Source organism: Miscanthus floridulus, chromosome 8 (genome assembly GCF_019320115.1).
Source record: "Miscanthus floridulus cultivar M001 chromosome 8, ASM1932011v1, whole genome shotgun sequence".
Taxonomy (NCBI): Eukaryota; Viridiplantae; Streptophyta; class Magnoliopsida; order Poales; family Poaceae; genus Miscanthus; species Miscanthus floridulus.
In genome coordinates, this window is record NC_089587.1 from 64,321,784 (window position 1) to 64,348,739 (window position 26,956).

At 44.3% G+C, this 26,956-nt stretch overlaps 1 protein-coding gene, 1 long non-coding RNA gene and 1 pseudogene across 2 annotated transcripts; all 3 read right to left on the minus strand.

Moving 5' to 3' along the window:
- Nucleotides 1-7,280: 7,280 nt before the first annotated feature.
- On the minus strand, nucleotides 7,281-7,806 carry LOC136478534 (uncharacterized; annotated as a pseudogene).
- Nucleotides 7,807-14,102: 6,296 nt separating this feature from the next.
- On the minus strand, nucleotides 14,103-14,938 carry LOC136472336 (uncharacterized). Its single transcript, XR_010762317.1, has 3 exons — nucleotides 14,844-14,938; nucleotides 14,615-14,764; nucleotides 14,103-14,522 (listed from the first exon to the last, which is right to left on the minus strand). It is a non-coding gene; the product is annotated as an uncharacterized lncRNA (long non-coding RNA).
- Nucleotides 14,939-18,192: 3,254 nt separating this feature from the next.
- Nucleotides 18,193-18,741, minus strand: LOC136478529 (uncharacterized). The gene has a single exon (XM_066476997.1). The coding sequence runs from the start codon at nucleotides 18,739-18,741 to the stop codon at nucleotides 18,193-18,195; it is 549 nt and encodes a 182-aa protein (XP_066333094.1).
- Between the last annotated feature and the right edge of the window lie 8,215 nt (nucleotides 18,742-26,956).

Here is a 26,956-nt window from a genome sequence, read left to right on the forward strand (position 1 = left end):
TCAACTATACCACATGGACGCTCTGGACAAATCAATCATTAGCTGCTTTTATTTGTAAGTGATTCTTACTTTTATTTAAAAAACTCACTTCCATGCGTACGTGTATATAATTATCCTCACATGTAACTTATATTTATATACAGATTCTAGATATCAGAGCTCCAAAGAATACAAGACAGCAGTGTTGGCTTCATTGATCCTTATATCGTATTCAAAACCGATATTATTGTCAAGGAGCAGTGGGTATCTGAAGCACAGAAGAATATCATGAGGTTCTTCGTGAAGCAGCATGATAAGACAACAATACTTTTCCTGTACAACTTTGAGTAAGTGTTAATAATAATGTAGTCTACACATTTTATGTAATATCAATACAACTTATATGCATGTATGTGTGTGTATAAACCAATGCCGGTTTCACTGGATACTCATTGTCATTGAGTAAAACTCAAGTCGGTTAGTAATCTTGGACTCGTTGAGAAAAGAGCGGGCACTATACCAAGATATGATAGACATTATCCTAGGATAATTTCGATCTCTCGCGCACAACTATTATTGAATAGACTTTGCCATAATTTATTAACGATCGTACATTATTGGTCGCACAGGGTTTGGAAAGAGTTTATTCGGCAACACCACAAGGATTGCAAGGCACCACTTAATGTAGTTGAAATACCAGTAAGTTCTACTATATATGCTTTCCCGCGTGTTTAATTACTATATCGTACTTCAATTTACGTGTGAGATGATGAGAATAATCTTCTTCTCGTACAGTGGTGTTTGCGGCAGCAACCAGGTAATAACTTGTGTGGATACTACGTTTGTGAATTTATCACTGCACACATAAGAAGAACTTCTAAAGATGTCCTCAGAGTACGTATATATCAATTATTTATTTATTTTTAAATAAATAAATAAATATATATATTAATACTTTTTCTTTTATTTCAAATGCAAGACTGAATGGTTGAAATAAAGGGTCATGCAAAAAGACCATCTGAAAGCAGTTCAAGAGTCAATAGCAGGATTTCTTCTAGAAAAAGTGCTAAATCCCAACGGCGAGTTCTACTTTGATCTAAGGAATAAATGATGTAAATTAAATGTTTATTGATATCATTATTTTCGAGAACAAGATTATGAAAGTGTTGTATATATACATATATATCTATAATGTATATAGTTTCATACTTTATTCGAATATAATAATGCTTGAGATGAGAATTAGATATAATTATATGCGTGCGTGTATTTATATTAGCAGCATAGAATACGTACATAAAAACATATTATATATTAAACAAATATGTGTAACTGAACTGAAAACAAATTAAACAAAAAAAAGAAAAAGAAAAGGAACCTTTAGTCCTGGTTGGGGTTACCAACCGGGACTAAAGGGTGTGGCCACGTTTGCTCGGCTGGAGGGCCTTTAGTCCCGGTTGGTAACACCAACCGGGACTAAAGGTGCCTCTTTAGTCCCGGCTCGATGACCCAGGACTGAAGGTTCCACCTTTAGTCCCGAGATCGTTGTCCCGACGCGGTAACCGGGACTAAAGGCCGTTACCGCTCGGGACAACAAGGCCATCCTGTACTAGTGGGGGGAGGAGGAGGAGGACAAAAGTGTCAATTCCCCAACCATGCATCTCTCTCCTCAGGTCATATGAATGAGTATTATAATAGCTCCAATGTTCTTGAGGGCAATGAATATTGTGGTTTGTGATTTCCAGGATCACAAAATCTTTTGTATTTTATAGGTCATCAAGGCTGATTTCTGTGTATCTTTTTTGACACTCAAGTCAGTGTACCTATATATAGAGTGCCAATAAGAAAGAAGATCAAAACTCAACATATAGTGGGATTGGATTATATATGACTAGTGGTGGAACCAATGGGATAGCAAGGGCCATGCCCCCCCCCCCCAACAAAGTGGAAACGTTTTTAATACCTCTATATATATTTTAATTCATGGCACAAAAAGGCATCAATTCACCCATTTTTTATCATAATATTGTGATTCTTTGTTATGAATATGGACATATTATGTAAAAACATTGAAAAAGTTACATACACATGTATATATTGATCACACTTAGAGGAGTCATCATGTTTCCTTTGCCACCCTTAATCAAAATTGCTTTCCTTTCGAACTAACCGGTTGGAGGACAACCACTACAAGAAACCGGGACTTTGCCCAGTGCTCAAATCTTTGCCGAGTGTCAAATATCAGGCACTCGGCAAAGGCCACCTTTGCCGAGTGCCACACTCGGCGAAACTTGGCACTTGGCAAATAGGGCTTTGCCGAGTGTCTGGCACTCGGCAAAATAAGGCACTCGGCAAAGCCAAACTTTGCCCAGTGCCAGACACTCGGCAAAGTTGGGCACTTGGCAAAGAGGCGCCCGGGGATAACGGTACCCAACGCCGGCCTCTTTGCCGAGTGCCTTCTGTTTGGCACTCGGCAAAATATTAGCTTTGCCGAGTGCCTAGGGCTAGCACTCGGCAAAATATTCACTTTGCCGAGTGCCAAACCTTGGCACTCGGCAAAATAAAATTTTTTTTGCCACCAACTTTTTTTCTTAGATTTGTATTTGTACCATGAACAACATGTTCAAATTTGGCACAATTTCATTGCTGTTTGCTATATTTCTTCACTTTATTTTGTTTTCTTGCAATTTTCCAGAAAATGTAGGTTTGAACTGCAGGTGCACCGAATAATAGTTTTGATCTATTCCAAAAATATTATTCTTGTTTGTTAGTGCCACTTTATGCTAAATCTAGAAACTGTCTCCAAATTTCGATCAACGTGCTCATGGGGCAATGTCGCGAACTTGCGTGCGAGTGGTTATTTAATTCTATAAAATTCAAACGAATCCCAAAAATCATGAAACTTGGCGAGATGTCGTGATATCACATGCATATGCGGTGGTAAAAATTTGAAAACGTTTGGAGGACGTCATCACGTATGGTGTTCACAAAAAAAGTTGGTGGCAAAAAACAAAAAAAAAAGATTTTATTTTGCCGAGTGCCAAGGTTTGGCACTCGGCAAAGTGAATATTTTGCCGAGTGCTAGCCCTAGGCACTCGGCAAAGCCAGGACAGGATTTTTTTTTAATTTTTTATTTCGCCGAGTGCCAGATCGGGGGCACTCGGCAAAATACTTTCTTTGCCGAGTGCCCCGGATCTGGTACTCGGCAAAGAGGTTTGAAATATAAAGAAAAACCGGACACACGCACACACACCACGCACACACCAGACACGCACACACACGCGCGCCATAGCCGCCCCGCCGCCGCGCCGTAGCTACTGCGCCGCTGCCGCTGGAGCCGCCGCGTCGCAGCCGCCGGCTCCCCGCGCGCCCGCCCCGCCGGCTCCCCGGCCCGCGCGTCCGCCGCGCCCGCGTGCCTCTGGCCCCGTGCCCACGCGCCGCCGGCCCCGCGCCCGTGCGCCCGCGCGCCCGCTGTAGGGAGGAGGAGGAGGTTGGAGGAAGAGGAGGAAGGAAAGCAAGAAGGAGAAGAAGGGGAGGAGGAAGAAGAAGAAAGAGAAGGGAGGAGAGAAGGAGAAGGGGAGAAGAGGAGAAGAAAGGTGCCGCCTCGGTTCGTCGACCCTCACGCCGTAGCGGTCGTCCCCGTTGTCGTCGCCAGCCCTCGGTCTTCGCATTCTCGCTGGCAAGGTATGCCCTAATGTTAGTATTAGTTAGTAAGTAGTAGTGTTAGTAGTAGTAGTTAATTAGTAGTGTTAGTATTAGTTAGTAAGTCGTAGTGACAGTAGTAGATGTAGTTGTTGTTCATAATTTTAGTGTTAGTAGTAGTTATTGTTGTATGTATGTGGTTGATGGCCTTCGTGCCTATGTTTGGTATACATGTGGTTGTTGGCCTTCGTGCCAATGTTTTCTGCAGGTTTTGGGAACCTCTCCCTGCAGGGGAGGTGCTGCCGAAATTTTCAAAGGAGTCTAACCATTTGCCTTTTCTTTGCAGGACGAGGACCGTTGGGAGGCACTCGGTGACCTCGATCGTCTTTGTTGGCATTGCAGTTCTGCCTGCACCGCGTCGCCTCGCCACTGCAGCGACTCGCCACCGCCCCACTAGCCTGACCTCACCGACACCCTAGGTATAACCCATCTTGCATACTTGTATCTCGTGTAACCCCAGTTAGGCGTCTCCCGTTCGAAAGAGATACGATCGTTGGTATGCAGATCTTTGCATACCAAATTCTGTACCTGTTTTGGATTGTCCACGTTTTTTGGACAGCCCGCGGATGCGTAGATGGGTTGGTTTCCGTGGCTCGCTCCTGTCCGAGACAGAGTTTCGACACCACCTCCTCGTTGTTCTCCTGATACACAATCTCCCTGCTAGGACGTGTATCGGGAGAACAGCGGGGAGGTGTTGCCGAAATTCTGTCTTGGATAGGAGCGGACCATGGAAGCCAACCTCATCTACGCATCCTCGGGTGGGATTAGGACCTATCCTTCACCTATTAGATATATAGTAGGAACGCCTTGTGGATTTACCTGCAGTTTTTATTACTCGCTTACATATGCATGTGCCAGAGGATGGATAACCGTGAGTGGATGTACACGGGCCACGCAAGTATGACCCCAGAATGGATGACCAAGACCAATGCTTTCCTGGAGCATGCATTTGGTGAGGCTGCTAAAGAGTCAGTCTGGATGCCGTGTCCGTGCAGCAGATGTGGCAACAAGAAAAGAAAAATTAAGAGGCTCGTGGGGGAAGATCTTATCAAGTATGGATTCACGGCAAACTATACCCGCTGGATCCACCATGGTGAAGCCGATCGTATTAGAGAGGAGGTGGTGAGACAGCGTCTCGAGGATTATGATGGAGATGGCGGGGTAGCAGACTGGATGGATGACATTCAGCAGGCACGGTTCGGTGAAGGATTGGAGGAGAAGCCAGAGGAAAGCGCAAAGATGTTCTATGATATGCTATCTTCAGCGCAGAAGCCCTTGCACGAAAAGACAACGGTATCGTAGCTGGATGCAATTGGACGCATCATGGGGTTGAAGTCGCAGTTTAGCATGAGTCGGGACAACTTCGATGGTATGTTGGCAGTTTTTGGATCCCTGCTTCCGGAGGATCACATCCTGCCGAAGAACTTGTACGAGTCATAGAAACTTCTTCGTGCACTTAAGATGCCGTATGAGCAGATCCATGCTTGTCCGAATGGATGCATCCTTTTTAGAAAAGATCACGAGGGAGCAACGCACTGTCCAAAGTGCAAATCCTCTAGGTACTTGGAGGTCGACACTAGTGATGACAAGAAGGAACAGCTGAGTATCCCTACGAAGGTCCTACGGTACCTTCCTTTCATACCGAGGATCCAACGGCTGTACATGACAGAGGAGTCCGTGAAACAGATGACATGGCACAAAAATGGCAAAAGGTACAATCTGGACAAGATGGTACACCCATCGGATGGCGATGCCTGAACCCATTTCGATGGCATACATCGTGTTAAAGCTGAGGAGGCTCGCAATGTACGTGTAGCATTGGCAACAGATGGGTTCAACCCATATGGATTGTCCGCGGCCCTATACACTTGTTGGCCCGTGTTCGTGATACCCCTGAATCTCCCCCCTGGTGTCATCTTTCAACCCAAGAACGTATTTTTGTCGCTGATAATTCCTGGACATCCGGGGAACAATATGGGTGTGTTCATGGAGCCTGTGTTCGATGATTTGATCGATGCTTGGGAAAAGGGGGTACTGACATATGACCGAGCTACAAAGAGAAACTTCATAATGCATGTGTGGTACCACTACTCCCTGCATGACTTCCTGGCGTATGGCCTATTCTGCGGGTGGTGTGTTCACGGGAAGTTCACATGCTCAATATGCAAGGCAGGTGTGAGGTTCACTTGGCTGAAGAGTGGTGGCAAGTTTTCTTCGTTCGACCAACATCGTCAGTTCCTCCCCCTTGACCATCCATTCAGACGAGACATCAAGAACTTCACATTGGATGTGCGTGTGATGGATTATGTAGGAGGACTTGTGTTGGATGAAGACTTCTTAGATGTTGTCATGGATTTGCACATTGGATGTGCGTGTGATGGATTATGCAGGAGGATGTGCTTGTGATGGATGTTGGATGTGCTTGTGATGTATTATGGATTATGTATGCGTTTTGTGTGATGCTAAATGCCTGTGTGCTGTCTCATGTATTATATATGAGTTTTGCGTGTTTGCTTTCGAAGGAAAGCAACAAACAAACAAAAACATTGCAAATTTCCCAGCTTTGCCGAGTGCCAACACTCGGCAAAGAAGTCTTTGCCGAGTGCCAGGGGTGTGGCACTCGGCAAAGCTGGAAAAAAATGCTGCAAAAACAGCCACTTCCCCAGTTTTGCCGAGTGCCACAGCCTGGCACTCGGCAAAGAGGTCAATTTTGCCGAGTGCCACAGCCTGGCACTCGGCAAAGAGGTCAATTTTGCCGAGTGCCAGATGGTACCACTCGGCAAAGACTATTTTTAAAAAGATTTTTTTTAAAAAAAATTGTTTCTTTGCCGAGTGCTCAGCCCTGGCTCTCGGCAAAAATTCAAATTTTGCCGAGTGCCAGTCCCTAGGCACTCGGCAAAGCCGGCGTCAAATGTTGACGGCAGTTATTTTTTCGCCGAGTGCGGGCTTGGCACTCAGCAAAGACTTTGCCGAATGTCGATTTTTGGCACTCAGCAAAGAAATTTTTGCCGACAAAATCTTTGCCGAGAGACCTTTGCCGAGTGCGGCACTCGGCAAAGCCTTTGCCGAGTGCTTGGCTGGCTTTGCCGAGTGCCCCCAACACTCGGCAAAGAGGGCGTCTGCAGTTGTGAACCGGGGCTAAAAGCCAAGACTCTTTAGTCCGTGTTGGTAACACCAACCGGCCATAATGTAGACCCTAGCTTTAGTTCGGGTTGGTATTACCAACCGGTACTAAAGGTCTCCGACGCCCACAAAACTTAGATCCGGGACTCTAAGCCGAAGGTCTGTTCTCTAGCCGTGAGTATAAATGACATGGAATTCCTTGAGTATATATATTATAGAAACTAAAGAAACAAAAAGGTACGGGTAGAACAGAATTGGATATGGATATGTAGCAGATAGACAGATACTTATATATCACAAAAATGTTATGATTTGCATACTTTATAAGCAACGACGTTCACATAACATAATATATTAACTCATCAGAATTAATGACAAAAATCGATCATGAACCACTCATTATCTTTATGAATAGCACAAGATCGTCCTCTATGCAACGCAAATTAAACCTGCTGCTGCTGTGTACTCTTGAGAGTCTACCTGCCAACAATGATAGCGCCTAGTAAATACGCGACCAGGGTCGAATCATGATCGGCAGAGACCTTGGCGAACAACGGCAAGAACTGGTACGGCTGCAGTCCTTCCTGGCATGAACGGACGCGGGCCTCGGCGTCGATGTACTCCTTGCTGGCGAGCGAGAAGTCGCAGGCGGACATGTGGTCCACGACAACGGCCATCTTGCTCAGCGCCGCGCTGTACTTCTCCTTGCAGTTGTCGATCGCCAACCGCTCAGCGCCCCACGGGGCCCAGCATCTGGTCCAGCTCCGCCATGGTGTCCTCGTACCTCCTCTTGGCCAGCCTTGTCGCGATGAGCGCGTACACGGTCACTTCGGCGGTGTCCGGCGCGGTCTGGAGCGTCTGCTCGCACAGCTGCTCCCACTTGTTCGTCTCCTTGCACGCCGCGGTACATGTCATGGAAGGGACATTGTCGCAGGCCTCGCCGCCGGCGAACAAGGCGGTGAGAGACACTGCTGCGAACACTGCTGCAGCTTCGTAGGCCATCTTGGCTGCTTTTCTCTTCTTTTGATATTTTCTTTTGCTCAAGGCTTTGAGTTGATGTTGAAACTCAGCACTGAGGGACCTATAAATATATGTGTTGCTCATTGTGTGGTTTCGCATGCATGATATGATTCCGAAAATGGTGCTATATATGAGTTATCTTGCCTTATACTATTTATCAAGAAAGGAAACATTATTTGCCATTTCACAAGATACAATTTGTTTACGCTTATGTCTTCCCTAGCTTGATCCTAATTATAAGTGCAGTTATAGAAGTATATCTTTTACAACTCACATTTACGGAGAATTAAACATGATTGAACTGCACCAAACATGATTTAGTTTTGCTGAGGTCATATGTCGAAACCTGTATATGTACTCCCTATGTCGAATTGTAAATGGGCGATACTAGCGTACGGACATCCTTTGGACGCCCTTGCTTGTTGCGTGCCCACTCCCCCATGCCCCGCTCTCTGGTGAGTTCGCCTCCCTCTCGCCTTTGCATCCATAGGCAGGGACAGCCCGCGCCGCTCCGTTTCCCACGCGCATGCATGTGGGGACCGCCCGTGCCTGCTCCGCTTCCCACGAGCATGATGGGCCACCTGCACCCGCTCCATATCTCGCATGCGGGGACCGCCTGCGTCTGCGCCTGCTTCCCGCACCGGCTCATGAAACACTTGCAACATGAAACACTTGCTGCAACATACGTCTAAAACAAATAAAACATTTAGAACATACGCTTGCAACATATGTGTATAGCCACTCCAACATATGCAACATCCAGATAAAATGCTTACAACATAATCCAGATAAAATATTTACAACATACGTCTAAAGTAGAGATGAAACATTTTGAATAGATACTTGCAACATATGTGTATAGGCATTACAACATGTGCAATATCCGGATATACTTTTTTAACATCCATATGAAACACTTGCAACATACCTTTGAAATATCTAAAACACTTTGCAACATGGGCGGGCGGCGTGGGGAACTAGAGCAGTGGAGGTGGCCGTGGAAGGTAGGACGGGTCCATGCGAGCGGCGTGGCAAACTGCCACGGTGGCGGTGGCCCTGCAGAATAAGTCTGGGCGGGCAGGTGGCACTGTGGAGGCGGACACGGCCACGTCAGGCGGACGGAGCATCCGTGCGGTAGAGAGCGGCACAAGTTGGGCGCGCGACGGGTGGGAGCGAGCGGCACGGGCAGGGTGCACGACGGGCGGGAGCAAGCAGCGCGGGCAGGGCATGTGATGGGGGGAGCATCTTATGTGAGCCCCGAAAGTCAAATCTCACATATAGCTACAAATAAAGGTAATATCAAATGACAATGCTTAAATACATAGCGTAATAGTATAAAGATTATAACCTCAGAGTATAGACAGCGTAAAGACAACTCCGATCTTCAGGCGAAGACTCCAAATCCATAGGGACAACTGACTGGTTGATCACAAGCCTAATTCCTCCATACTCTAGCAATCTGGTACCCATCCAGGATTTTTATCCAAATAATTGAAAAATAAAGCAAGTGTAAGTACATGTCGTACTCAACAAATATAACATGGGGTTCATAAGGCTCAAAAGGCTGACACTGGTTAACTGCGATTAGCTTTTAATGAGACATGATTTTAGCAATTGAGTAGCAATAAGTTCATCACAAGCCCATGTAAACACATGATCAGGTAAACATGAATAATGAATAGCATAAACAATTAACCATTAGTGAGCATCTTCATCATCCATATCATTAGTGTCCATCATCTATTCCGTAAGGGTTCCAAGGCCGCTCGTGACCATGAGCACGGCTGATATACCAGTTTTACACTCTGCAGAAGTTGTACACTTTCACTGTGAGTCATGATTTACCCTTTCGCCCGAGGTGATCAGCCTCTTGACCCACTACCAAGGAAGGTCGGCAGGGTTCACTATGAAGCCTTTCAAAGGTTTGTCTAACAAGTTAGGGCCGCTAGGTTTCTGTGGCCTGCGAATGTAGGGCTCCCCTTCCGACAGGCACAATTACGCGCAGCCTATACACTGACGGACAGATGCCGCACTATATCCATGTAGCCCTCACAGCTGTACTGTAAGTCCTGGATGATCACTTACAGATAAGTCCTTAAAGAGATGAATCTAGAGCACCATAAAAATAGCCCAATGCTCTAGCCCCCTTGTTCCATGTTGCTAAAAAGCATATTTTAGTGTTTATTGCATATTCCATTAGTCAAGTTACAAGATCATGACTTTAGTTGAGCACTAGCATCATACTACCCAATGCAATACCCCAAAGATATAGGTACAGGGTAACAAAGTACTAAGAAATCCTTAGTGGCAGTCAAGGTAGACACATGTAGTATGAATTAAATGATTAATGGTGTATAGGACAACAAGAAAGATCACATGTTATACTTGCTTTAAACACCGATCCTTCGGTAAGCTTTAATCTTCAATGTTCTTCTTCTTGATCACCACGTATATCTCACCGACTGGACTTAATCATAAAGCACCACACAAGCATCCATACAATCATACATGAAGCAAATAATAGATCTAAATTAGAATAGTACACCAAACATAAAATCAAGATGAAAAGTTTGTAAAACGAATCTACGTCTCGCTACGAACACACAAACGCGAAAAAGCACTCTAATCGGAGCTACGGTGGAAAAGATACAACTACCGAAAGATCTACTCGTAAAACTATTAGCTTCATGTTCTTTAATTATATAAAAACATATATAAGATATTTTATAGATAATATAATTTAAGTCAAATTTAAGTTTGAATTGTAATACTAAAGTAAAACAAATCATATTTTATTTATAAAACCCAATTGCATAATTATTATTCAAATTATAGTTTAAACCATGAAATTCCAGAAATAGTGGCATGGTAACTACTATTACTAACGCGTAGATCTCGTCGCTTTGAATCTAACGCAACTTGAATGGACTAAAACGGAATTAAAACACAGAAGATATGAAATAAACAAGATCTCCTTTAATAAAATAATAGATTAAATCTAGCCATGAATTTTAAAAGTTGAAAACCTACTTAACAGTAGTATTAACATGTAGATTATGAAATTACAAACCTAACGCAAGTTGAACGGATCAAATCGGAGTTAAAACGGAGAAGTTATGGCTAAAACAAAATCAGTGGCAAATCTGTAAATAAGTGAAAGCGTATTTTGGATCTAAACCGAAGAAACTACGCTTTTCAAAGAAGAAAACGTAATCTATGATTGCGCTATGGTCTGCGGGTTGATTTCAGAAAACATCGGGGCTCTTTTGCAAAATTTCTAGACGAAGGGGTATGGATGAATATCGGCCGTGGCCGAGATTGGATCAGCGGTGGAAGAGGCGACAGTGGCCGACCAGAACAGGGAAAATCACGGCGGCGCGCCATGGCCGGTGACAGAGCTTGGCTGCAAAACTCAAAAATGACCCTACAGTGCATGGTTTTCGATGGAGAAGACACGGAAGGATAGAGGAGGAGATGGAAAACTTACTGCGAAGGATTGCGGCGGCGCGGAGCAAGCAAAGGCGGCGCGGAGCTTGGCACAGCGGACGGCTCGTCGGCGGCACGGACAGTGCGGCGGCGACGACGACGGCGATGGCAACGACGAGAGAAAGAGGAGAAAAATATAATTTACCACATGAGGGATTTCTCAAACTAGGGGCTCCCCTTACGGTAGCTTTTGTGTGCTTTGCCCAAGGGCTTGGTAGATATATAAAGGGAGAAAAACTCCCCACATCCCCATCAACTAGCGATTTAGTACTAATTGACATTGCACCATCCGCCTGTACTAATGGGCCTAAATAAACATTAAAGCCCATTAGTAAATAAATGCATGGGCCTTTGAGATTTACTAGGATTATTGTACATGGGCTTTGAGCATTGGAAAAAATGAGAGATTTATTATTTTCGAAATTAATTAATTTCATGAATAAAATAATTCTAGAAAAGTCCAGAATTAATATTTAAGCCACGAAAATAGTCCAAGACCTCTGAAAATTTGGGAAAAATTCTCAGAGACACTTTGGAACATGATGAACCCAAATAAAGTATTTGGAGCTCATAAAAAGATTGTTGGAAACTTGGAACATAAAGATTCAGGTGACGGAGGTAGGAATTAAATCCCAAAAAGAAGCTAGAAAATTTTTAAAGATAGATATTCGTCTCCTAAACGTATAAAAAACACACATTTTGCACATAGAAATACGAGGTGCGACCGGCATGAATACAACCAACACGTTTCTAACTTATGATAAATTTTAAATTAATGATTTTTTATTTTCCTATGTTTTCATGTGCACAAAAATTCCAACTTAAATCTTTTTAGCTCTATTTCCAAAAATTCAAATTTTAGGGTGTTACGCACAGGCTGGGTGCGCGATGGGTGGGAGCGAGCGGCACGGGCAGGGCGCACGACGGGCAGGAGCAAGCGGCGCGGGCAGGGCACGTGACGGGGGGAGTGAGCGGCGCGGGCGGAGCGAGCCGTTTGGACGGACAGACGCCCTGATTGTATCATTATTGATAATAAATAAGATTTTGAGGTTCAAAATTTGTCTCAAAATAAATAACGTTCTACACAAATAAACATGAAATATTATCTCCTATGCGGAAGCTAATCATGAGTGCATATAAATGATAACCGCCAAATTCAAGAGATATCCTCCGGAAAATGAAAGAGGGTTAGGGTACATGCGTCTTTTGCCAACATCTTTTATTTTGTCCGAAAATTTTCATAAACTTATTTATTACGGGACGGAGGAAGTACTCAAAACAAGGGAAGCAGCATCTATAACTTTGTACGTCCATCCCATTTCATCAGTCATCAACGGCAATTCATCCTCCAAGTGGAACCTTAATTGTATACGGAGATAAGAACTGTGTAGCGTCATGTCTTTGTTAGAGTTGTAACAAATAGGCAACTTATTATTTATGATTATTTCATATATATAATGTGATCATGAAAATAAAATTTCTTTTGTAGCTAGCCCATAAATGTTGCTACATGGAGTACAGCTAATGCCATCTATTATATCTATGTAAATATATGTTTCTGTAACTATGTATGTATGTATATATGTCTATGCCGGACAATAGAGAGTGTTTGGGTGCTTGTAGATGGCTTGCTGAGTGTTGGGGGATCTGCCAGCACTGGGAGTGTTTGGGGGCTTTGTATATGTCTCTGTGAGAAAGTAGAGCCATTTCTTAGAGAAAAAAAAGAGCTCGGCAACTGTCAAGGTATGGTTGCAGGTAGGGATGAAAACGGATCGGATACGGACGGATATCACCGATATTACGTTTGTTTTCATATTTCTGTCTGGATTCGAATTGGAATACGGATAGTGTCAACTATGTCGGATAGGATACGATTGGATATCGACATCATAAATATGCGATTTGAGTATTCGGATACGGATACGATATCGGATGTTGGATATCCGGACTCGGATACGGACAGATCTCAACCCCTCTAAACGGATTCGGTTTCGAATACGGCCGGAAAATATCCGTACCACACTATAACACAACATACCTTTGCCGACACTTTTTACAGTGGACAAAGGGTACCTTTCCCGATAGATAACCTCTCGCGAAAGGTTTTACCGACAGTTTAGAAACAGTCGCGCTATAAGCCGTGGGCAAAACTTTCGCCGACAGTTAAAGGAATCGCCGACACTTTTTGTGTTGCCAAATGGGGAACCTTTGCCGACATTTAACCCTTTGCCGACATTTAACCCTTTGCCGACAGTTAAGACCTACGCTGACAGTTTAAACCTTTCCCGACAGTTTGTGTGTTGGCGAAACCATTTTTAAGGTATTTTGTGAATCATGCCCTGTCCAACGACTAAACTATCGACAAAACTGTACTGCAGATATAGATATAAATACAATTTGAATAATTTGACAAATCCACTGTTATTCATATAGAAGGAAAATCTCAATTCTTAGGAGCTAGATAGAGTTGATTCATTTTCGGAAAACAGTGTTCTCATCAGGTCTGCAAAACATGACATAGACGTTCTGAACTTGAGACGACTAACAAAAAAAGCCAGAGTAATATTTAATAGGCCACACATTTCCGCAGAGGACCATCCATGAGAATGCTCTAAGCTGCAGCGCCCTTGCCCTTCTTGCGCTGAAGCGTCTTCACGTAGAACTCAAGCTCTTTACCCTCAAGGATGTACCTGTTATACAAATAAAGAAAAGTGTATTGTAAGGAGCTGCCTGCAAAATAAAAATAATTTTTGTATCATAAAAAATCATGGATTTAACAATAAATTGCACGATGGTGCGAAATAGCACACTGCATAAAGGTTATATATTATAATTACCAAAGTAGCTAAACAGAGCAAGATGAAGGATTAGATTTTCCAAAGCAATTCCACTATTTTTCTAGAATTACCCACTTGACAATCAACGGTTAAAATGACACACTTTGTACAATGGTGGAATTGCCATACTCATTTTGGGATTACTTATGATTTTCCTGGCACTACTATATGACATTTTGCTGTACTATAGTCAGAAATTTAGACTACCACTAAGCCAGGCTTCAATCTGAATGAGAAATTAGGAAGATAGAAAAAGAACATTCCAGGCTCCTAGTACATGTACCTTCATTGGCTTCTTGGAGGCACCTACAAATTCACATGATAGCTGTGGCCACAGCTCAGCTTCCCAGTTTCCTCGTTTGCTTCAAACTCTTCCTGAAAATTGAAATGGAATCGATGGCTACACATCAGGTGCCGAGTAGAGGTGCAGGAAGTGAGGAGGGAAAAGAGAAAGAGAAGGGGCATACTTGACAGATGCTACATCTCCTATCCATTTCTGTACAAAAATGGTTGGGGTTGAAGGCGGAGTACTTGACCATCCTAAGGCTTTGAATGATCTCGTCTTCACGAAGCCCTGTACTTACATGTCCAATCCGGTCCTCAAGATCGAGCAATTCCTGTCAAGTGAAATAGTGAGCGATGATGAAGGCATAAAATCTTCTGTTTTATTTTACATGGTATGCAGTGAGAAGATACGTCATATGTCATGTTGTCAACATCGAGGCGCCAATCCTGATACTGATCATAAATACCCATTCTTCCCAATAATATCCTTGTTCGGAACATCATCTGCATGTCACAAATAAGAAGTTCGAAAAATTAAAGAAGAAAACACAGCACCTAAAAAAAACACTGACTAAAGACATCAACAGGTTCAGTAGGGGCTCCTGAGCCCCTCCTGTTCCCTCAAAAAAAAGACATCATCAGGGATCTCCCCTAAAAAATACTGCAGGATCTACAATGCACATGGATGACGGGGTGGAAGCACACCAATAGCCAGGTGTCGATCTCCTCGGTGTGTGCGTTCTACGGACTAAAATACCATGTGTATAGAACAAGTACATAGGGCTACAGACTAAAATACCATGGAAACAGTACTGTTAACTCCTTTACCTGAACACCTAAGTAGAGACACAGAAGCAAAACTAACACCATCCTGATTTTAGAACAAAATGGGCTCCCATTAGTAGAACCAAGATCAGAACATCTATGAGAAGGCATGTGAGAGAATTGAGCTACTTTTCTGCTCTGTAAGATGTTCAGACCATTGTCCTAACAAAAGCAACTACTAAAGAAGTGAACTAGCTCAGGCCAAAAATACCCTGAATCAAACTCACTCAAGCATGACCCAGTTTCAGGCAACCGTCACTAGTGTCTAAGGCAAGCAATAGATGTTGGAACTAGGTAACTAATATTATCAGAGTTTTTAAAGCTGAAATAGAAATTTGGGGGGTTTTTTTCCTATAACACAGTGACACATGCTAGTGCTAATTTGCAGACTGAACCTATACATGGTCCAAAGAGTGATTAATTATGTAGTATTTCTGTCATGTAGGAGCGCTAAGTTCAGATTGTAGGTTATATGATCTTACAGCCAAGGATAGTAATTTGAATTTGATGCAAGTAAATGTCCCAACTCCCAACCATTTTGTCCTCTACGGTTTAGTTAAGAAAATCTCAACACCAGTTAAATGTTTCTTAAGAAAATCTCAACACCAGTTAAATGTTTCTTCTGTTCTCTCGCCACTTCCATCATCTCTCTACTGGCTAACTCTTACAAAAACAATTGTACAAAAAACAGACAAGGGCCAGGTGGGAAGTGCATTACATATTCTTGTATGACGACAACACCATCCAACAGAGGCTAGCACATAGCACTCAATTGCAAAACAACATTTAGCTTGCATTGACATTTCATAAAACACCTAGAATGCACGCAGTGGCAGCACAGAGTAGCAAGCACGTAGCAGCAGCACAGAGCAACCAGCAGAGGATTTCCAGCGGCTGAACTCCAGATGCACAGTAGCAGCAACGCTAGGTAGCAGCATGGAGATTGGGGGTGATAGGGAAGACAACCTCACCTGGATTCTCCATGCATGACGGATCTGGTATCCCTACCACGAACGGCCATGGATCTGGCCTCCCTCGTACGAGCGGCCATGGATCTGACGCACAAGAAAAAAATAAGAAAGTAAGCTGTGCCGAAACCCTAGCACGCAGGGGAATGGGGATGAGAGGAAGGGGATGAGGAGATGACGCACCTGGATGCAGAGGGGAATGGAGATGCGGCGGCAGCACCGCTCCAGCTGGCCGGTGGTGGTGGGCTAGGGCGACGGTGGGTTTGGGCGGCGGCGGGCTGAGGCAGTGGGTGCTGGCCTCCGGTAGCAGCTTCTGACGGTGCCCGGCGGCGGAGCCCTCCTGGAGGCCGCCGGCAGTGGAATCCTCCTGGCGGCGCCCGGCGGCGGAGCTCTGCGGGCGACGCGCGAGGTCGGGCTCTGCTGGCGGCGCGAGGCGTCGGCCTCTGCTGGCTGCGAGCTCGTAAGTTTTCTTTTTTATTTTTTTTTCGAGTCGCTTGAGTGGTAGAGAGACGAGTGGGCCTTAACACTGCATTTCTATTTGCTTCGGCGCATACCCCCTTCCACGACACTTGACAGTGGTTTGGTTAGGCTACGACGACAGTTTCTTTGTCTAAAAACTTTCGCCGACACTTTTTGCGTGGGAACGACAAACGCCGACACAAAACATGTAGCTGTACATCATTATTGACGACAGTTTTTGTGACTCTGAAAAGGTATAGAATTGCCAACACATTATGTGTTGTCAAAAGCCTGGTTTTACCAACACATAACTGTAGGGAAAAGTAGGTCATGGTGTAGTGCCATTTTCATCCCTAGTTGCAGGTCATTGAAGATCCAATTGTTTCTTACTGTCGAAATACACTAGTAGGCCATTAAGATTATTGCATTCATGAAGGGACTGAGGCTGATCTCTGAGTATTGTTTGTAGATCCTCTACAACACTGCAGTTATTAGGGCATTGCAAATTTAGCAGTATAAAACATAGTTTTTAGTAAATTCAGTCTAGAAAGAGTTTTTCAAGAGTCTCTTCATTATCGTTGAGAAATAAAACACACCTGTAACTTTCCGGATGCACATCCTTTCTTCGTGGAATATTACTTGTACTTTGCCAATCTTTTAGAAGAAGCAAAAATAACACTTTTTTTTTATAGATTTTTTCGCTTCATTGGTTAAACAGTGTGATTGCAATCAAATTGCAGACATTGCAGCAAGAAGCTAGGGGTGTATAAACCAAACACAAGTAGCTAAAGTAGATGAAGCAAGTTGGGCACACAAGTGAGCTGCGAAATTCGCCGATCTTCTAGTGTGGAGAACCTGGACAGATTGAGGTGAAGTTTGAGGCCATCTCCTCAACTTCATCAAGAATTGCATTGATATCGGACCTGTGTTTTCCTTCGTTCTTCCACAGCGAGGCCAGCTCTTGGGAACCAGTCTCCACTATGATGCGTTCCCTAGTGCCCTCTGGTATGAGCCGAATGCCATCCCGAAGCGCTTAATGCTTAGGCTGGTGAAAGCTCTTCCACAACCATCTGAAGGCATCATGAATCTGAGAATGTCTTGAGAGTTTGCTCTCTCTAATAAGTTTGCTCCTGACCAAATGCTCGAAACCAAATCCCAAGCTAAATTGTGAGCTACACAGCCAAATCTTAACCCGCACACAACAATAAAGGACTTTTGGAACTCATTGTTGCTTGCAGTATATAAACTAAAGAAACTAAAAGGTACGGGTAGAAACAGAAATGGACATGGGTATATAGCAGAAAGACAGATACTGATATATATATGACAAAAAAGTTTTGGTTTGCATACTTATAAAGAGCAACGACGTTCCAATAACATAATATAGTAACACATCAGAATTAATGACAAAAACCGATCATGAACCACTCGTTATGTTTTTGAAAAGCACAAGATCGTCCGCAAAACAATGCAACTTAAACCTGCTGCTGCTGTGTACTCTAGAGAGTCTACCTGCCAAGAAAGATAGCGCCTAGTAAATACGCGACTATGGTCAACTCATGATCATCAGAGACCTTCTTGAACAACGGCCAGCTTTGGTGCTGGTTCGGCAGCCGCAGCAGTCCATCCTGGCAGGAACGGACGCCGACCTCGGCGTCGATGTACTCCTGCCTGGCGAGCGAGAAGTCGCAGGCGAACATCTGGTCCGAGACACCGGCCATGAGGCGCCGCGCCGAGCCGTACTTCACCTTGCAGTTGTCCAACGCCGCCCGCGACTCGGCGGAGGCGTTCCCGGGCCGCAGCAACGTGTCCACCTCCGACAAGGTGTTCTCGTACCTGAGCTTGGCCAGCCTCGTCGCGATGAGCGCGTACACGGTCACCTCTGCGGTGTCCGGCGCGGTACCCTGGAGCGTCTGCTGGCACAGCTTCTCCCACCTGTCCGTCTGCTGGCACGCCGCGGTCCATGTCATGGAGGCGACGTTGTTGCAGGCCTCGCCGCCGGCGAACAAGGCGGTGAGAGACACTACTGCGAACACTGCTGCAGCGATGTAGGCCATCTTGAATTCTTGGCTGCTTTTCTCTTTCTTATTTCTTTTGATCTTTTCTTTTGCAACGCTTTGGGTTGATGTTGAAACTAAGCACTGTGGAACCTATAAATATATGTGTTGTTCCCTCAAAAAAAAAAAATGTGTTGCTCCAGGCTCTTCTTGATTAGAAGGCAACAAATTACTCATGCTTTGATTTCGCATGCATGATATGATTCAAAAAATGGTGCTATACATATGGAGAGTTATGCCTTGTACTATTTATTAAGAAAGGAAACATTATTTGCCAATTCTGCAATTAACAAATATGATGGCTTTAGGCTTATGTCTTTCCTAGCTTGATCCTAATTATAAGTGCCGTTATAGAAGTATATCTTTTACAACCCACATTTATACGGAGAATTAAAACATGATTGTACTCCACCAAACATTGGATTTACTTTTGCTGAGGTTATATGTCAGAAACCTGTATATGTACTCCCTATGTCCAATATTAAATACAGCAAGTGACACTAGCGCCCAGATGTCCGAACAAACACCCGCGCCTGATGCACGCCCACTTCCCCGCACCCCGCGCTCTGGTGTGTTCGCTTCCCTCTCGCGCCTTCACTCGCAAAGGTGGGTCCGCCTGTGCCGCTCTGTTTCCAGTGCGTATGGATGTGGGGACCACCCGCGGCAGCTCGGCTTTCCGCGCGCACACTAAGACCGCCTGCACCCGCTCCGTATCAGGCATGTGGGGACTGCCTGCTCGTGCGCCCACTTCCTGTACCTGATCATGAAATACTTTTTTAGAATTACACAGTACAACCAGTACAGAAACCCCTTCAGTCCCGGTTGGGAACCCCCTTCAGTCCCGGTTTCCCAACCGGGAGCACGAATTCGGGACCAAAGGGCCCCTCCTTTAGTCCCGGTTTCTCGCCCGGGAATAAAGGTCCATACCAACCAGGACTAAAGAGGCCTCCCGGTCTGGCCACGTGGGCCGGCCCTTTAGTCCCGGTTGGTATTACCAACCGGGACTAAAGGTTTTCTTTTTTTTCTTTTTTGTTTCTATTTTCAATTGATGATTCGTTTTGGTTTTCGAATATGTTTTCAAATACGCATTCTACACGCTTATAATGTTCGAAAATTTTGTACAAACTAAAGTATGAAACTAACGTATATATTACATGCATATACATATATTGTACGTTATTTTATGTACATATAATATGTATATATATTACAAATAAAGCTTGTATTGTATATTCTATCATATCCTTGGGATAACAAATTCACTCCATGTGGTTTGGCTTTCATGTTTCGTTCATGTCATTGTAGAACTCGCCGACGGGGTTTAAGACCTGGTCATTAAGAAATCCTGCTATGGTCTCTTGAATTGCTTTCAGTTGGTCACGTCGTATGACTTTTTCCGTCAACCATAGAGTCTTCAATAAAAGTTAAAGGAAAAGTATTAATATATATATGTGTGTGTTGGTCACGTGATTACTTATATATATGAGCAATAAAAGAAATTATGAATATATGAATATATTTATATAACGTACTTTGAGGGTCTTGTCAGGAGTTCTTTTTGCGTACGCCATGATGAACTCGCAAACATAGTATCCGCAGTTGTTGTTCCTTTGTTTTTGCCTCAGAACCCACTTTTACAAAAAAAAGATCCGGTGAATTGAAAGCATGCATGATGTTAATTGAATTATATATATATATATATATATATATATATATATATATATATATATATATATAAATGTAGCTAGTACTTACTTTGTATGCGATTACATCCAGTGGCGCTTTGCAATGTTTCATGTGGTGTTCCTCAATGAAACTTTTCCAAACACTGCGCTCAATAAAATAAAAAATTAATTTGGCCTTTAATAATTATTGCATTTAAGAGATCGGGATATATATAGTTGCTAGAGAGACCAAATTATCCTTGGATAATATCTATCATGTCTTGGTACTTTGTTTGCTCTTTTCTTAACGAGTCTAAGATGCTCAACCGACTATTGGCCATATCGATGACCATCAATATCCAGTGATTGTTGCATATGTTTTTATACACAAATATAATCGACATTAACTAGAGTCAACATATATATATATATATATATATATATATATATATATATATATATATATATATATATATATATGGGAGATAGCTTAGCTAGTAAGTAAATAATTGAACAAATATCCATATGATCGACATTAATTATTTAACACTCACTTGAAGTTGTAGGTGAAGAGTATGTCCTTGTTTTGTTGGTTCACTAAGAACCTCATGAGATTTTTCTCGAGTTCAGCTTTCCATTGAGGCGGGAGATTAGGGTGTTTGAATACAACATTTGGATCAACGAAATCAACATCATTATCCTTTCTCTTTCTGAGTTCTGTCATCTCATATCTGCATATATAAAAATATAGTGTGAGGATATATAATTTATATATATATACATGTAGCTTTATATATATATATACACTTTAATAGTAGAAAATAATCACACTTACAGACAATAGCAGCTAATGAGACTTTTGTCGAGAGAGTCCAGGTGGCATAGTTGGTGTAATTCTAAAAACTCGACATATATAACGTCATCGCCATGGAAGTAATGTTGGTTTCTAACTCTGACAGAAACAAAGTTCTCTTCCCGTTCACACGCCGCCATGTACCACTTGTTTAGCAGGTACATTTGCGTACCTAGTTCACCTAAGGCCTCAGGGTTGTTTAGACTCTTTCCATGTTCAAATTTCTTCCAAGGATCCACTTTCGGAGCAGATGGTCCTTCAGCGAGTACTTGGGCAAGGTCCAAACCGGTATCCTCGTAAAACCGAGCTAGGTCCTCAAAATCGTCGTCCAATACGTCTAAGTTTGAACCATATTCATTACGAATGACAAGAGGGGGGACTTATTGTTGTGATTGTAGTTCGAGTTGTGCAACACCTTTCCCTGCTCTAGTCTTTTTCTACGTCACTGTCGATGTTTGACCACTGATAGCCTGCCACGAGGGTACCCGGAGCAGTATGTTCGGGTTTCAGCGTATGTAGAACTCGATGGTTAACGCAAGAGACAGTCGATTTATCCTGGTTCAGGCCCTCGATCACAGATCGAGTAATAGCCCTACGTCCAGTCGGTGTTAGCCTTTGCGTTGGATTGATTATGAAGTGTTGTGTCGTACAATTGCTCTGTTGAACCCCCGATCCAAGGTGCCTTGCCCTCCTTTATATAGTCAGGAGGCCAGAATTCTAGTCGGTTTACAATGAGAGTTCCTAATAGGATTACAGAGTAATACTACTACTAAGATTACAGGAGAAGAATTCTAATTAGACTATGTCTTCTTCCTTCCTTGCGGGGTATCCCGTGGGTCCCGTACCAACAAGCCTTCGAGCACTTCATGGTTGAGTTCTGGAAGCCTCGTCTTGTTCCTTCAAGTCTCGTTGAGCAGGAACAAGCGTCGTCCGAGTGCTTTCTTGAGCGAAATCGTGTAGCGCTTCGTGAGATCTTTGCGTGGTGTGTACTTTTTTGGAGAAAAAAGTACTCCCATTTGGATGTAGCCCCCGAGCCTCTTGCTGTTTGGCACAATGAGCTTGAGGGTCTTTTCTTGAAATCTTCCTGATTCTTCGTTGAAAGGCTCCCCGACTTCCTTGTTGAAAAGAGCTCTGATGCTATGTTCGGGTTCTTTTTGTCTTGTGGCCCTGACGCCGTCTGTCTTGAAGAAGCATTCTGAGTGGTGTGCGCTTTTTTGGAGAAAAAAGTGCACTCACTGAGTGTAGCCCCCGAGCCTCTTGCTATTTGGAACAAAAAGTTGGAGGGTCTTGAATCTGAGTTGTTTGATAGAACTGTATTCCTCTCCTTTTGCAGCCCCCAAGCATATATCCGGGTTGTTTTGTTCAGGAAGAACTCGGAAGCAGGGTTTTGGCATATTCTCTGGTAGTCTGTTGTTGTCAGATGTAGTTGTATGGTGGTGGTTGAGTTTGAATGCCTTTTGTTCACGGGTTGTACTATGTCGGTATATTCTTCCGAATATGCCCGTCTTCGAGTACTGTTCCCTCTCGCCTGAGTCTTCCATTATTGAGTCTTGCCTTTTCACTGTGTCCTTTGTTAGTCTTATTTTGTTGGTACTCCTAGTCCATGTGCACCGCTCCTTTGATCTATAAATACCCTCCCAAAGTGCTTGCTTTCATCCATTGAACATTCTGTTGAAACCTTTGTGATCACTAACATGGTAGTTTGTGAAGTAGAGCAGCCCCCGGGCATGTTTCGTAGTTCCTGTGTGTCTTGTCGTAGTTGGAGGAAGTCTTGTGATAGGGATTAGAGGTAGGCTAATCCCGTGGCAGCAATGTACCAGGATGTACGTGGCGGTAGTTGGAGGAAGTCTTGTGATGTGGACTTCGTTCCTTCATCTGGCAGTTCTGGGTTGATCCTCGTCGCCTATCTTGAGACTGTCCGGTGTAGATCAACACCATATCCAGCATCACATCGGTCTTGGATAGACAGATGCCTGCCGGCCTTCTCTGCTCCATGTTGTCCTACCATGCTGCCGATTTCCGCCTTGGATGCACTGCGTCCGTCCTTTGAAGAAAACAGTGTAGCCGATGGCGATTTGTCCTTCCGAGTAGCAATTTGGGGCACGTAGTCGTTCCAGAGCCCAGCCGTGTCTGTGTTCTTCTTTGCTACTTTGCTTTTCGTGGTACCGAGTACGTTGGGTCTTGTAAGATTTGTAATCTTCTATTTTTGAAGTCGCTTGTAATGGAAAGAATCTTTGTCTTCTGAGTTGTTATTTACTTTTCTGCTGTAGTTCTAGTTGCTCATGATATTCCCGAGTTCTTTTCATAAGAACCGAGTTCTTATGTTCCTTGTGAAGTTGCCCTTCTTTTCTTCTTTGTTGATGGGTTGTTTCTTGCAGTTATCTGATAGCTCCGCAGTAGTGCTGGATGGATAAGTCTGAAATCTACCCGTTGAATTGTACCGTTGTGTGGATTTGTGCCCTCCGTCATTTTAGCTGTGTCGGTAAAATGGACCATTGTGTTCTCACATGGTGCTTTAACGGGCCTGGTGGGCCGTTTTTAACGCTGTAAAATCTAATTAAAGACCCTTCATCTTCTTTTTCTTTACTGCCTTTCTCTTGCCTTCAAATCCTAGCCCTCAGTCATCTGCCATCGCCATTGCCGCCGCCGTCTTTAGCGCCACCATCTAGGCTTTCTTTTCCCCTAATTGCTTTTTTGCCTCCGTTAGTACATGGGTAAGAAGAAAACCGCAAGTAAGTCCTAGTCTTCTTTCATGGACGAGGAGTCGTCACTCTCCGTGATCGAGAATCAGGAGTTTGTTGCCATGAGGGCCGCCCAGAAGTCTTGGCCGACTCCGACAACCACCGAAGAGCAGCTCCACGAGCTTGTCAGCGACGGCTTGATCCAGAGCAAGGCTTTTGCTAAATGGAGAGTTCTAGGCGAGCATCGGGTCCCTGCTCCAGGTCCTAGTGAGATCGTTCTTTTTGTCTCTTTCATTCGCGCTGGACTTTGCCTTCCCGCCTCTGCTTTTCTTCATCAATTTCTCAGCTATTTTGGGATTTGCTTGAACCATCTTGCTCCAAATGCAGTTCTTCACCTTTCTGTCTTAGTTCATCTTTGCGAAGCTTTCCTTGGAATTCCCCCTTCTCTTTCTTTGTTTTGTTACTTCTTTCGCCTGAAACCCCAACCCCGCCGTGAAGAAACCAGTGTTCTTGGTGGTTGTGGGATTCAATTTCACTAGGGTCTTAAGAGCAAGTTCTTTGACTATGACCTGGTCGATTCTGTAAGAGATTGGCGTGCCGACTGGTTTTATGCCGCCAATCTAATCCCTTCCCTTGCTGTCCACTCTGGATCTGGTCCTGTGGTTAATGACCGATGGGATAAGAACCATGTGTCGCCCGCTGAGGTCCAGGCAATCCAGCCATTCCTTGATAGGATTAGTATGCTGAAACAGCAGGGTTTAACTGGTTTCGGTATTGTCTCGAGTTTCCTTCGTCGCCGAGTTCAGCCTTTGAAGGAGCGGGAGCACCTTGGCTTCGAGTAATCTAGGGCTGAGGATCCTTCACGCATGGTCCCAGCTCTTGAGCTGACCGATGAGGAGGTACTCGAGCGTCTCCAAAAGATGCTGAAAGGAGCAAGCGTTGTCCCGCTTACTGTCTCCGAGTTCTCTGCCAACAACCCGCCTCCAGCTGTAAGTTGTTTTTCTCTTTGTTTGGGTACTTTATGTATTCTTGCTGTATCCATTTTTGTTTAACTTTTCCCTATCTTGTTGTTTTATTCTTTTTTGTAGGAGTTTGGGCGCAACTTTGTTGACCCGATCCCTCTTGATGTTCTCCCTGCCATGGCGAAAACTGGGGAGAAACTTGCTGGAGCTTCCGCAACCAGTAAGTTCCCAATCTCCACAGCACTTCCTGGAGTTTCTTCCGGATTTGTTGATGTATATGAAGAAAATGTTCCTCGTCTAGTCCCCCACGGTCCTCATAGTGTCTCGAAGAGGGGGCGAACGGATGGGTCTTCATCTGGCCTACCTGCTTCCAAGAAGTCTCGCAAGCCAAGTACTCTTCTAGGTACTCCAGTTATAGCTAGCATGCTCTTAGGTGAGCATATTTAATACTCTCTGTCCCTTTGTTTTCTTGTTTTTATCTTGAACCGAGAACTTTCATTCTTTTTTCAGCGGGTGCTCTGGTGGCCTTGGTTGAGACCGAGGGGGAAGAGGATGATGAAGTACCCCTCATCATGCAGCGGTGAGTTGTTTTCATATTCCCCTTCCATTGAATTTCTCCTCTTTGTCTTGACTTTTAGTCTTGATCTTTTTGAAGTAACCGGACGTCGGGTACGGGTTCTTCTGAGGCTCCCGCGCCAGCTTCTTCTGAAGCTCCGGTGTTGAGTTCTTTGGTAGCTTTGATACCGAGCCCTTCCGCACCTCCGGTGCCGAGTTCTTCTGCGGCTCCAGCCCTGGCTTCTTCTGGGGCTCTGGTATCGGCTATACCGCTGCTGTCGCCAAGTGGCGGGGACATTTTGGCTCCGGTATCTTCTTTTGGCTTTGCGAGGAAGAAGGTGGCTGGGTGAGTAGATTCTGGCTTCATCTTTTTGCTTCTGTTCTCCTTTTTTCTGGTTCTCATCGGCGATTTCTTTTATCAAATTTCAGTCCTTCGTCTTCTCTCGCTTCTCCGTCGACTTCTTCTCAGCCCTCCATCGTGCCACCGAGTACCGAGCCTCAGGACTCACAGAGTACTATTGGTGAAGTGGCTATGGGGGCTACAAAGCTTTCTAGCGACGGTGCTACTGCAGACTTGGCTGCCCCGAAGGTGACCGTGGCCATTGCGTCGGGTCCTTCTGAGGGATTAGCCTCGGCTTCCCGGGAGGTCGCTCTGGTTGTTCCTTCTTTGCCTCGGCCAGCCTCTCCTTCTCCTTCTCTTGCCTCTGGCGGTCCGCCTTTTGCTAATGATGTGGTGTAGCAGTTCGATGCCACTCATCGGCTATCGGAATTAACTGCTGCCTGGGGAAACTTGTCGTCCCTTGCGACTTCTTTTGGAGAAAAGCTCCAGGTAAGCTTTTTCATTGTTCCTTCTTTAGATGTTTGCTTTTCTTTGGTATTTATTCTTTGTTTTTCTTCGTATCTTTTTGCTCAGTCCTTCTCTCATGATCATACCGGCTTCTTTTTCTCGTCTAAAAACGAGAAGAAGTTGTCTTCAGAAGTGAGCACCCTGAAAGCTAATCTTGATCTCCTCTGGGCCGAGATGGAGGCTGAGCGTCAAACGCATCAGGATGAAGAAAAATCTCTTCGTGCCTGGGCTGTTGAAATCGAGAAGCAGAGGGATGCTGCTCTTCAGGAGGCTCGAAAGAACTCGGAGGCCGTGAAGGACTTGGAGGCCATGAAGAAAGAGTGCAACAGTATTGAGGGTTATTTTTGTTTCTTTTTGTATTCAAACTTTCCTTTCTGCTGACTTGTTGTCTGCTGCTTCGTCCAGCTCTCCGGGTTGAAAAGCAGAAGCTCTCGGAGGGCGTTGAAGAAATGAAGACTCTTGTTCGTACAAGTCACAACAAGGCTAGGAGGTAATTACTCATGCTGAAGAGGAACTTGCGCTTGCTAAGTTGATTAGGCGTGGAGCTAATAGAGATCTTGTGTAGGCCTAGAAAACCATTGAAGACTTGTCTGGCAGGTTGGCGACGGCTACTGAAAACTGGAAGGCTTTGTAGAAATCCTTTCGTTCAGTAG